The sequence below is a fragment of the Lethenteron reissneri genome, chromosome 49, assembly GCF_015708825.2.
Source record: "Lethenteron reissneri isolate LAM-NWPU_2019-01 chromosome 49, ASM1570882v1, whole genome shotgun sequence".
Lineage (NCBI taxonomy): Eukaryota > Metazoa > Chordata > Hyperoartia > Petromyzontiformes > Petromyzontidae > Lethenteron > Lethenteron reissneri.
The window spans coordinates 571,742-585,545 of NC_083827.1; the positions used below are offsets into that span (position 1 = coordinate 571,742).

The 13,804-nt window shown below is 48.5% G+C and overlaps 1 protein-coding gene across 2 annotated transcripts in view; it reads left to right on the plus strand.

Annotated features, from left to right (window-relative positions):
- Window positions 1-13,804, plus strand: part of LDLRAD4 (low density lipoprotein receptor class A domain containing 4) — a 193,608-nt gene that overhangs the window by 13,243 nt on the left and 166,561 nt on the right. Inside the window, exon 1 of one of the 2 annotated variants that reach the window (XM_061572095.1) lies at window positions 4,083-4,149. The exons of the other annotated variant lie outside the window; for it this stretch is intronic. Within the exon in view, the coding sequence (XP_061428079.1) occupies window positions 4,095-4,149 (55 nt within the window). The 5' untranslated portion in view covers window positions 4,083-4,094. Of the gene's footprint in view, window positions 1-4,082; window positions 4,150-13,804 lie in introns of those variants that run through there. 2 annotated transcript variants of the gene reach the window in all.

The following is a 13,804-nucleotide window of genomic DNA, read 5'->3' on the forward strand; positions in this document are numbered from 1 at the left end:
TGTTAACTACCTCGCCTGGTATACAGGTGATGGGTTTTATCCCGACCCTGACGCCTGTATATTTGGAGTTTGCTTGTTTATCTCCCCATTGTCGTGTGAATTTTTCTCTGGGTCCTCCGGTTTTCTTCTCCACATTTAGAAAAAACATAGCGTATAGAGTTTGGCTGCTATACATTTCTACGTGATAAGCCAGTTCGTTGAGCTATCATTTGTGTCCAGATTGCTTCTTAAAAAGAGCTATATAGCTCAGTGGGCCTTACCTGGTAAAATAAAAATAGTTTAGTTCATAGTTTAGTTTCACTCTTTATTCTTGCCACAAGGGCATGAAGTCCCAATGCTTAAAATAAGGTGCAGACTATTCTAGATTTGAAGCTTTCGTGACTGCAAGGATTCATATTCTTAGTTTTTTTCGGTAAAGTCACGTAGGTAAAAAATTAAAATTAATAAAAGTAAAATAAAAATAAAAATCACGACGGTTCGGAGGCAATACAAGCTTCCGTCTTCAGGTGGAACCATCACAGCCCGACAGCTGTATCAAGTAAATGAGGGATTGCTGAGATAACAAGGTAATACCCATCGCTTTCACACTCACATCCGACGGAGTGGTATCTCTTGTAATCCCTCATTTACTTGATACAGCTGTCGGGCTGTGACGGTTCCACCTGAAGACGGAAGCTTGTGTTGCCTCCTAAACGTTGTGATTTTTATTTTACTTTAATCATTTAAATTTTTTACCTACGTGACTTTACCGAAAAAACCTAAGAATAAGGTGCAGACTCTTTGCAGTAATTAGCACAACGGTTTTCCTTTTAGGTATAAAATAATGAATTTGCCAACTGGTGGAAAATTAGGTCGTGGTGATTTATTTTAGTAAAGTTGTGTTCAAAGCTTGCGTGTCTGTTCCCCATGAAGAGATGGTGACCTGTTCTCAGAACAGATGGATTTATCACGCTCTGAGCGGCCATTTTCGACGGTGTCCGCGCTGACGTTACAATGTCTCCAGTGCTCGACGTGTAATTCACATCCACAAATTACTTGTACTTTCAACTTGTGTTGAATGGATTTATTTCATTATCATATTCTTCAATTGGTGCTTTTTTCTAAGTGTAAAATCAAATCATGTTGTGGTATTATATAAAAGTTTACTCTTTGAATAGCCCAGAAAACCGTAATTTTCTTCGCTGCTCACAAATCACATTGTGTTTCCCACACAGTGTAATCACATGCAAGCAATTGCTCTATGATTGGTATTGTCCTAGCAAGGTGACAGGCATACCCAGTGGTAGAACAGGAGGGCTCAGGGTCTCAATGATAATGTTCGTCTCTTGTCTAAAGAGCCCAATCATTAACATTCTGACGGCAACAGAAAGGAAAGTCCCGGCTGGTTCGTAGTCAAGTCAAAAAAGCGTTTCTTTCCTTAAATAAGTGTTGGCTGGTGCAGAGCCAACTTTCGGCTGGACACATTCAAGACCCAGGACTCACTGTTGGGACAGCCACTGTTGATATTCCTCATCGCGATACCACTTTGGCTCCAAAATGGGAGAGGAATGTTTTTTTCCATTGAAAAGTATTTTTTTTAATATACCCACACGCCGCATTGTGGCTTAGAGCACTCCACTCACATTTTTGGAAGGAGTTCGGGTCGTTGCGAATTGTGTCGGCCCATTATCCTTCCTGCATTGATAAAATAAGTACTGCTCCGGTGTGAAGTCAACACCGGTTGCCTTAGAGAGAGACTGGGCCCTGACCATAGCAATGTGGAATTTTCACCGCTGGCTCGTGGGAAACGCGAGTGGAGATACCGGTGGTGCCACGGTGGCGAGATATTAACTAGCTCGCCTGGTATACAGGAGGTGATGCGTTCTGATGCTGACACTAACGCCTGTTCTCTGCGTGGTCGCGTAGATTTTTCTCTGGGTCCTCCGGTTTTTCCCTTCACATTTAGAAACATGTGAGTATTTGGCTGCTGCTATGAATTTCAACGTGATAAGCAACTTCGTTGAGCTATCATTTGTGGACAGGTCGCTTCTGAAAAAGAGCGATATAGCTCCGTAGGCCTTACCTGATAAAATAAAAGTCTTTTAGTTTTTATACACACTGCCTCGCGCTCGTTTCAACGTGTAGATTTTGCTTTTGACCTGATCAAAAGCACATTACTGCCATGGGACTTGCGGGGATAGCCGCATCATCTCCCATGATTTAATCAAAAGGCACACGGCTAATCTACTGTTCGGAAAAGTGTAAAGTTGGACGTGCCACTGTAAAAGACGGTCACATGATCGCTCTGGCGTCAGTTGAGGAGCGACACCAACACTGAGCCGGGATGTCGCTGCCAAGCGTTGTGACACGGCAATAAAACTTGTGCTGTTTCTCAGAACGACTGGCGGTCTCCCACCAACTCCCCCAGTCTGGTGGTTGAGACACACATCTCTGTGATGGAGCCAACATCCACATGGTCAGAGGAACACGTTTTTCAGAATTACTCGAGTGCAGCCCCCCCCCCCCCCCCCCATGTGGTAGACTGCCGTTGGGCAACCTCTTAGAGAGTGTATTGCACTGACATGATTCCCTGAGCGCACACGCGACGTTGGGTGTCTCGTCATAGACCACAGACCATCGATTTATCCCCTCTGCGATTCTGTGCGTTGTCAAGATTTTGGGGCTCAAGATTGCACAATTCACAAATTGATTTGTTTTACCAACGCGGCGCATGTAGAGAATGTGTAATTGTTCGAACGTTTTACAGTCAAAATCAAAAGTGAACGATGAATGTTTTAAAGCCGTAACGGGTTTGCTCACGGGCACCAAACTGCAGTGTGCAGAGACGTGCTTTCCACTGACAACCGAGTCCAGTGAATGCACCTCGCTTGATCGATGTGCGAGTGGAGGGGACGGGCTGATCTGAGTTGAAGCTCGGGAGTTTGTCAGGGAGCGCTTGCAGAAGTCCACACTGGGGCTTCATCGGCTCTCGCTATGATGCGTTGGCAGGCGGTTGGGCATTGCGGACCTACTCTTCAGTTACCCGCTTCCGATTTTTATTTTGAATCGGTTGCAACGGCACCTTGTCATTTCCGAGCCTGAGCCGCTCGTCAGGGAGTGTGCCTTCGATTGCCTCGCCACGTCGCCGCAGCATCGGCGACAAGAGGGCCTCGTGACTTTCCCATCGCTCTGCCAATCGCGCACCTCGAGTGGCGCCATGAGTAGTTGCAGACGAGCTCAGTGCTGTGCGCCGTGAGAAGCCGTGGATTCCCTCTGGGGTCGATGCACAAACGCACGAGCGAGTTAATATACAGCCTTTCCTCCACCCGCACTCCCCACGACAGCACCTTGAGACAAATTGCAACGTCGGAAGGCACCGAACGCTCACCCTGTCTAATGATTTAACCCCAAATTAAAGGTTTTGCTGATGCGTGCATTATAGACTGTTGTAGCTGTGTGCTGTGGATATGGATGGGTGTTTTTAGACGGGGAGAGCGGGGGGAGAGAGGGAGGCTGTGGGTGGGTGGGCCGAGCATTCGAAGCCGCCCAGACAGTTGTCAGGATTTGCCAAAGCTGACATACCCTGTTGGCACACCGATTATCTGGCCACATTTCATCGTGTAAGGCAAACATGTTAGCACTCTAGTTTTATTAAGTTATTAGGTGATATGGTGACCTTGACAGAGTGGGTTTAGATCAGAGCTTGAGCAAGAATGCGCCCAGACAGACGACAACACATGCCTCCTATTGTGCTCACGCACGACTGTGCGTTGAATATTGTGTTGCACGCTTCTTGAATTCATAGTATCTCCACTTTATAGCCAGCAGAATAGCTCTACTATTAACTTTTAATTTATCCCATTTTGACGACTAAAAATCTGACCTGGTGTCCCTGTGGTTATAGATTTCTGGACCCGATTCATGTTGATTTTGGTTTCAGGCTTTTCAAGAATTCCGGCCATGGCTGTAAATTCTGCGAAAGCATTTCGCACAAAATGTACATGCGAGTTTTTTTTTGACCAAATCACACCGGGCAGAATATATTACGCTCTCCATTCCGTACAAACAACGCACAGCCAATCGGCAGCGGAGGGAGTGCGGCGGCGAGTCGTGCCATGCTCGCTGATACCGTCACGCTTGCCCCGCCGGCACCCCAAGCCAACCAATCAGGTACCGTCCATCCAGCACAAAACTTAGACAGATTTCCCCATATAGCCAGCAATAGACTATAAGGCCAGCACGGAAAACGGGGGGGGTGGGGTTGGATAGCCAGCACCTCGCCCTGCCACTTTTGTCTACCTATTGGTGATGTTTACACATCGCACTAGGTTCTCATTTGAGATTGAGTGGACATAGGGGTTGCCGGGTTTGCAGCACAGCACGCTAACCCCTACACCACTGCTCCCGATCTAACGCACATGCATGCACACAAAACAAAAATAAAGACAAATATCCCCCATATAACCTTGACAGACTGTTGAGGCAAGTGCTGTTAGGAGCACCTTGAAAGGCCGGCACGGCACACGAGGGGGTGGGTGGCCAACACCACGCCCGGCCACCTTTGTCTCTCCAGTGACGATGTTTACATACCTCACCGGATACTCATTTGAGGCTGAGTTGACCTTGGGGAGGCTCAGGACCGGTTCAGATAAGTGTCACTGGTGTAGGCCGTGAGCGGGAATCGAACGCGGGTTGCCAGGTTTGTAGCGCAGCGTGCTAACCGCTACACCACACACGCATGCACACACGCATGCACACACGCATGTTCGCATGCATGTACACACACGCATGTACACACACGCATGTACACATGTGCTGATGTGTGTGTTTTTTGCCCTCCTAGGTACAGAATAAAATTGATGACGGTAATGAGCATTATCTGGATGATTGAGAATTAATTGTTTTTGATGATGATCAAAATGCTTCCTACTACATCTGATGATGATGATGCACCAACCAAAAAAATCCACAATTCCCTATTTTATGGCGATCCGCCAACCCTTCCCTCCAAAGCGTTAGATTACAGATGTATACCGATGATATGTACACACCTGACCAGGCATATATATTTATATAAGGCTGGGTTGGCCTACGTAGGAATTTGAACATTTACAACTGATTATTGCCATGGCAGGAATCGAACTCAGGCTGCTGGGTCCATAGCGTCGTGCTGCTGCCTGCCAACGCCCACCGCTGGGTCCTGGGACTTGTGTCCGTCGCGTAAACGGCTCTATGGAGGATCCATATCTTCACACACGTGTGTGTGCCTCCATCCAGCCATTTGGGCGCCACGTTGGAGAGATGTTAACTATCTCGCCAGTTATACAGGAGGTCGTGGGTTCGATCCCGACTCTGACGCCTGCTCTATATTTGAAGTTTGCATGTTTTCCCCGTGGTTGTGTGGATTTTTCTCAGGGTCCTCCAGTTTTTCCCTAAACATTTATAAACATGTGTTTAGATTATTTGGCTGCTATAAATTTCCACATGATAAGCCACTTTGTTGAGCTACCATTTGTGATACCCAGGTCACTTCTGAAAAATAGCTATGTAGCTTAGTGGGCCTTACCTGGTAATAGAAAAATAGTTTTCAATAGTTTAGTTTTATTTCACACACATAACCCCACATCTTCATCAGCACACTTGCTTCCACACAGTGCGGAAGAGGTTCAATGTACATACACACGCACATGTTACGCCAACTAAAATACACTCGAAAGTTAGCGCTGAAATTGTGCAACAAAGTTGCGGAATGAAGGTAACAAACAAGCACGCTAATGAGTGTGGACTGGGTCACCGGCGCTGTCTCAGCACTCGCTGCACAAACACCGCACGCCATTTCACACACAAATCCTCAAAGTTTCCGCGTTGAAACTTTCCACCACCGCGATGTTTCCCTAACCCTGCTGTCACCCCGCTCGCTTGGGCCATTCCCCGTTTGCAGTGGAGTGGACTCTCCTTGGCGTGAAAATCGCCCCCTCGTGAATTACGAAATGTGGAAAAGGGTCGATTTTCTGGAAAAGCGGGCCATCGTTTCCACAACAAGGTGGCAGGAATCACGGCCAAAATAACTACCACCGACTCTAAAGCAAATACCGGTCAGGGATTGTCTCGGCCCATCATCTATTAAGGGTTAATAAAACGAGTGCTTTTTTTATGGACAGACTCAACACCGCTATAGGAATGTGATGTGGATATTCCACCAATGCCTCAGGACTATCAATGGAGAAGAGTACCTTCCAATGTTCACTTGAGCATTCGGATATCGATCTTTTAACTTGCTTCCATTAAGCTCAAGAGTTAACCATGACATCACCATGTGCAGGGCAGGATTTGCCCGCATGGTTGTTGTCATGCTGAGTACGTTTTCACAGTTGTGATGCAAGGATTTTTGATCCTCATAAGTGACGTTTCCTGTGCTTCTTAAGTGGTTCAGACTGATGATGAAATTGTAAACTGGATGAAGCACATTGGTAACAAAAAAAGTAGCTACTCAAGGATATGTTACAAATAGCCACTGCACAAACAGTTTCAGTGTGTGATGCCTACAGGCGTACACGCTTACATGGGAATGTTTTAAGTAGTTTTTTACCCTTTTATAACTCGAACAAAATCCTTCAACTAACTATCCCATGAAAAAAAGTATATTTTGGTCCGAGCATTGCGATGCTCTTGAACTGTCGAAGGGTTCCTTTTATTTTTTTAGGCGCCGGAGAATGCAGCGGAGCGGAGAGCGGAGGCCCCATTCCCACCGCCGCCCACGCGCGGGGAAGCTGGGTTTGGGTTTGGCAGGCGCCCATGCTGCATACTCGCTGCCACCCGGCGCTGGGAAGCCGCCGACGCTGCCTTGGTTCGTGAGCCAGACTTGGCGGCACGGCCCCGCGCTCGCTCCCGTGGCAGCCCCTTGCCGGCTAGGCCCGGCAACAAGCAGAATGGGGGAGAAGTTGGGCCTGGCTGCTTGCCTTTACCGGATGTTATCGCGATAGGCCCAGGTGCCTTTCTACAATTGACAATTGAGGTTTTTTTGTTCTGCTCTGTGGAGATTCAGCCAAATCTTTGATACATTTTGCTCTGTTGCCTATAACGGTTTTCAACTTCGGTTGGAAAGTGATCGAATGCATGCTAGAAAATTTCCAAATATATATTAATTTGTGTCACTGCTCTAATTTTTTTTATAATAGACTTAGGTTATTCTATGCAGATGAGCTCTGAAGCTAAACAACTTTTACCCCAGTGGTAACTTACCATGCGTCTGTCTATTGAGTCCCACTTATCTGCATAGCAGTGTGATTATGCTCAGTCGTTTTAATGGGCTGGAAAGTTTAGTTTTTAGAGTTAGGTAGAAGTTTATCTTTTTCGAGTCGAGTGTTATGAAAATGAGTGACCTTGTTCTATGGCTCCGATGAAGAAGTCGGTCTCGTCTTGCGCCGGTATAACCAGGGGGCTTGCTTTTTGATCCGAACCACATGCTTTTAACAGAGCTAAACTTGGTAAGATTGCTGGGTCAGAGCGCAAATGAGATGCGCTGTCTGGGAAGTCTTAGTGTCACTACTATAAAAAAAAACGCGGTCGAAATTAGTAAAAATAAGTTATATTTTTACTTTAAACAGCCTAATTTAATATATGTCTAAACTAAACTGTTAAAAAAGAACATTGAAAAAAAATCCTTCCCACGCCACACGCTCTAACTAGGGAGGGGAGGCAGAGCAGGGGCCGTGGGAGTGGGCTCCATCGATTCCATTGGTTCACGGAGTGCGGTGGCGGTGGTGGCGATGACATGAATCAGAGCTGTGGGACTGTCGAACCTGGAATACAACGGGGAGCTCTTCCTGGGCCCCCAAGCCTCATGCAAGCCGGGCCATTCCTGAACCATCGAGCCTAATGGAAGTTGGGCCATTCCTGAGCGACTGATCTTTATGGAAGTGGGGCCATTTCTGAGTCTCACGGAAGTTGGGCCTCATGGAAGTGGGGCCATTTCTGAGCCTCATGGAAGTTGAGCCTCATGGATGTGGGGCCATTCCTGAGCCACCAAGCCTCATGGAAGTGGGGCCATTCTTGAGCCACATGGAAGTGGGGCCATTCCTGAGCGACTGACTGAACCTACTGCAAGAGGCCCGTTTCTGGACCACCAAGTGAGCCTAGATGCTAGTGGGCATAGAAGTGGAGGGCAGGATTTATGTCTGCCACACAGCTCTGCACACGAGCCTTCAACGCTTGGCGCAGCAAGAGTTCCCAATAACGCCCGGCCTTGTTAGGTTATTTGAAATTAATGCAGGTATCTCTCGATTTACGAAAGGGATGCGTTCTTAAAAAAACGCATTAAACGTAATGTCATACTTCGGGATGACTTCCCCATGAGCTTAATACAAAAAATTATGGATGTGTTTCGGACAGTCATTACAACTCTCTTCCTAACCTAAAAATATACACCTATATCTCTTTTCACAACATAAAAATACCATGCTTGAGCAGCGCAACGCGCACCGTTATTTATTTACTTTGACGGCCGCGTGTGAGAGACGTATGTATGTATGTGTGTTCAACTTCTTTCGCACCGTACGTAGTGAACCGTGCTAATCGGAGGTGTGCTTTACATGGCAGTCCTTGTCCAGGAGCACATGACCACGCGTACCGGAGTGCCGCGGTCACATATCGCAATTACGCGTCGAAGGCGGCAAGGAGATCCTTGGTTATGGTGCTCGCACTGCCTCGGGCATGAAACATTCCGCGTGACGCGCTCCCCTCACGGCACAGGGAAGACGGAGCGCTGAGGCATTGCATTTGGTGCCTGAAGAGCCATGGGTAATAGTGGTGCTGCGGCAAGAGGCGTGGATTAGATACTATTTAACTATTTACTGTGAATTCTTATTTATAACAATTTTTGAGCTGTATAGCTCTCTTTTAGAAGCAATCTGGCCACAAATGATAGCGCAGCGATGTGGCTTATCACATGGAAATTTAAAGCAGACAAATACTCTAAATACGTGTTGATTCTAAATGTGGAGGGAAAAACCGGAGGACTCAGAGAAAAATATACACGACCACGGGGAGAGACATGCAAACTCCATATATACAGGCGTCACAGTCGGGATCTAATCCACGACCTCCTGTATACCAGGCAAAGTATTTAACATCTCGTCACCGCGGCGCCAGCCACGTCAGGGACTTCACCGCGTATTCCATGTGTAGGGGTGTTACGGGAGGGCGAACAAACACACAAGGGGTGGTTATGCCCGCACACGGAAGGATGCTTACATCCACGTCCGCATCGGTTAGCCCTGGGGGGCTGTAACGGCGCTGTGATCCCCCACGGCCCCACCCCTCGGGGGGGAGTTGCTATATAAGGCGGTGAGCCGGTGGGCTCGGGGTTCAGTGTTCAGCTTAAACCAGTGAAGAGAGAAGACTGGCTAGATAGGTTCTGGGACTCCCCTGGATCGCTGTCCTTCTAAGGACCGACCAGGGAAAGCCAGTGGCGTGGCCCCGAGAGCCCAGAGCCAATGCTCTTGTAAGAGCAGGTCTGGTGGCTAAAGGTGCCGTGATCCTAGCTTGACCAGAGCTGGATCAGCTAGCCTCCCCTAGCTCTCGAGTGGAGGACCTGGGAGTAGGCTAGCAGGTTAGAGTTACTGGGGTCTCCCTGTTAGACGGGTGAATGGGCCGTTACCCCTTCGAGTATTGTGTACATTGTCCTGTGCTGAGTGAAACGTTATAATAAATAAGTGTGCCTCTGACTACGTCATCTACGTCTCATTGAACCTACTACACATGTAGACGAGCATGTCCTCACCGGAGTGCCGGGGCAGTCCTGCCCTCGGTGGTCATGAGGGCCCCAGTGGTTCTGACCAGACAGCCGAGGCTTTTGCCAAAGACACTGCACGAAGCTCGGGTGGTACCGGCGCCGGCGTTTTCCCGGAACAGTGAAACAGTGACCCTACTCCTGCTGTTGTTGGTCCGAGGCAACCACGTACCCTGCATGTGGCAGAATTGTCAGTCTCTGGAGACAACAACAACAATGCGCGTCTACATGCTGTCGCGAATCAAAGGTCAGCGCCGCTTGCTTGGCGTCTCGCTGCGGAAGCGTCAAACCTCCGGAGAAAAATTTCGTTGGCTGGGATGAGTACGTCTCCCCGGACGACTACGTCTCCCTGGACGACTACGTCTCCCCGGACGACTACGTCTCCCCGGACGACTACGTCTCCCCGGACGACTACGTCTCCCTGGATGAGTACGTCTCCCCGGACGACTATGTCTCCCCGGACGACTACGTCTCCCCGGACGACTACGTCTCCCCGGAAGACTACGTCTCCCCGGACGACTACGTCTCCCCGGAAGACTACGTCTCCCCGGACGACTACGTCTCCCCGGAAGACTACGTCTCCCCGGACGACTACGTCTCCCCGAACGACTACGTCTCCCCGGACGACTACGTCTCCCCGGACGACTACGTCTCCCCGGACGACTACGTCTCCCCGGACGACTACGTCTCCCCGGACGACTACGTCTCCCTGGATGAGTACGTCTCCCCAGTACCCTGCAATACAGCTTGGACAAGTCATAATAAAGTTTTGTTTTTTTGGGTTAGATCAAGTAAATATAAATGTATCGTTAACCCACCATCACCTGACACAGCCAATTAGTAAGGTTTGTCACGTAAACAAAACGTGCCAATTAGTTACTAGTTCAGGCCACCCGTATGGAAAGTAATTCCATAACATTTCCAATTCGAGTACCGTAATGTTTCGCCGGCTATCAAATCCAGCTTTGTCAGGAGATTTTGCCAGAATTGTAATATTGGTCGCGAAAGCCTTTGTGTGAAACCGCTGGACAAGCTTCATCTGGGCGCCTTTGTGCAGGAGGCCATGAGTAGAGAAGCTCTATGTTGGAGAGCAAATTTGGGAAAAGATTGCATGGGTGATGTAGCACCTTGTTGGCAGGATCGTCTTTGGACCGGGATTCGTTGGTTGAAGAGAGAACTGAGAAATGGACGTTCCCACAAGATATGCGCAGGCATAGTATCATCAGGCCTGGAAATGGAAACTAATTACTGGGGGAACTCATAAATGATTCCTCCCACTAAATCGTAGGAAGGGCTTCGCTCCGTGTGTGGGTCTCTTTCGTGTGTCTGTGGGATTCTATGTGCGTCTGTGTGTGGCTGAGCTTGTCTGTGGGTCTCTGAGCGTGTCTGTGGGTCTCTCTATTACTTTAGCGGTTGTATTTGTGAGTCTAATACATATAAAAATATTAATCCTTGTTTCCATCTGGAATGCAGTCGGGATCAAATTTTCCCTCCCGTCACAGCATTTTGGGGCGTTCCGGCCCATTTCCACCACTGAGTATCAGGTGCAGGCAGCCGACCCAAGTCAGAGCTGACCTCACCAGGGGTCTATCGGCAAAGAATACAGCTCTTCCATATCCGGAATCTGAAAAAGTAGATCTATCGGGAATGGGCCTCCGCCGGAGAATTCGGAGCTCCCTCAGGCGCTCGCTCACCAAGGAAATGTCGCAACTTCTAAACATTCGAGCTGTTCAATACGTAGCTGCCAACAGGGCCATTTCTGGACCGTCGAAGGCTAAATTACTTCCTCAAGAAGGAGCGTTGCAAGATTGAGTTACTGCATTCCATGAGGAACTCCCTGGAATGGGGAGATTGGATGACATCAGTGGACCTACTGCTCCATGTGTCCATGCACTTGCGGTGCTTCCAGTTGCCTGCGGTTCTGCGCTCTCGGCCAATATTGCAAGCACCGAGCGCTGCCATTCGGCCTGGCTTCTCCTCCAAGGGCGTCCACCAAGGTTCTCCCGGCCATGTTGGTGTCATCTATAAGAGAAAGAGAGAGGTGTTCACATTTACCCCTGTCTGGATGAACACCATCACGTCTCAAACTCCAGCAGGACCGATGCTGTCCTTCAACTCCTTGAGGACCACATTTGGGTGGTCGACCCAGCCAAGTGCGTCCTCCAACCGACTCGGTGACTCTTAACCACCCCGGTGCCGACATCTGGATGAAGCAATGTCCGGATGTACCAAGGTGTTGCTTTTCTGCCCCCAGGACAAGGAGCATCCTCGTCCTCCTGGGGCACATGGCCTCCACTGCGGAGATGGTGCCCTGGGCGAGACTACACATGAGACCACTAGAGTGGGCTTGCCAAAAATGAACCACAATACCTTTCTGATATAGTCAAGGAGCATAGACCACCACGTGAAGTCCGGTCATCCTCACAGCGGCTTTTGGCTAGCCATCAAACAAAGACGGTCACCGCATCGTGCGCTTTCAGATGTACTTCTGTGGTCATCTGCAACGCTCTTCCTTCAGATATTAGGAAGCCACTAGAGCTGTGCACTTTTAAATCTAGATTGAAAACTCATTTCTTTAGAACTTATTTTTGTGCTTTCGTTTGTTGTCCTTCCCTGCACCTCCGATTAGCGCGGTTGGCTACGTACGGTGCAAAAGAAGTTCAAAACACGTACGTACATACTGCGTCAATGTGATCCGTATCACAGCAGTCTCGATCAACAAGTCGAACTGACCCCGCAAGAGTTGCAGAGTCCCCTCTGGCGGGCAAAGCAGTGGAATCTGCAGAAGGATCTCCCGCCAGGTGACCCTCCGCCAGACTTGATCCTCGCAACCGATGCGAGCACGTGGGGGTGGGGGAGCACACCTCCATTGCAGATCCGTCCAAGACAGATGGGCAAAGCGGACAGAGCAGTGCATCTAGCAGTCCGTTACTTTCGGAGCAGGCTCTGACGGGAAGCAAGTTCTCTTCTTTCTATATTTGAAGCAAGTTCTCGTTCGCTGTGACGACATGACGGCTGTGGCGATGGTGAGTTGTCGTGGCTCCCCCCAAGTGTCGCTCTCTAATGGTGGAGGTTTGGACTTCCTGGCCTGGGCGGAGTCAGAGCACCTGTCCCTACAGGCTTTGTCGTCTGGCAAGGGGTGAGCGACAGGATCACGCGCGCGCCCGCCTTGGGTCGAGGGCGTCTCGATCCCATGGAGTGCGCTCAGCATCGTGAGACACTTGAGTAGGTCCGATTGCCTTGGTGCACATTTTTGTCGCCGTAAGCCAGTTGGGTTTATGAGACTGCGGCTGAGACCCGTGCGTGTTGCGAATGTGCGCAACTCTGTCGGGTTGTGTTCACACGACATCACTAGCAGTACAGGAAGGGTCATTTATTAAAAATTACGGCCTGGTTATTTGAGGTTTTAGAAGTAACGCAGCATTTTCCTGGATTCAATATTTGTATTGTTTTTCTCTCCAATTTTAGTACAATTATGCCGTCGCTGTCTATTAATGAGACCGTGTCCATTTAGAACTCGTCAGGAGAGTGCAAAGATATATCATGCAAACTACGTTTGAGATTCCTTCACAAGTACTTCATTTTTTCCCTCACGCAACCTGTGAAAGAGAAATGTTTGTCACCGGTGTTATTAATTCTCAGAGCTGCAAATTAGCTAAATGAAGTGGAAAACCAAATGTAACGTGATGGGTTTTTTTGTGCAGTCATTCGTAGCTGTGCTGAGAATCTTTCCTTGAGAAGCTGGTCATTTTAATCATGCGGTACTGAAACTCGCATTCAAATGCGGGATCTGTGTGTTTGTAGTTTTAACTTAAATTTATGCACTGTAATACTAGAATTATTTTATGATAGCTTCTAATTTACATATCCTTATAAATAACAACTGTATTATTATCGTAGGATTTAAAGTTATTCATCGGAGGATTATGAGGAGATTGTGGTGGCTTGGGAACGCTTTCATCCAGCAGTGGATTGACCGTGATGAGTTCGTGTCTGGGATGCCATGTCTGTGGTGCTCCCTTTAAGTTTTGTGGA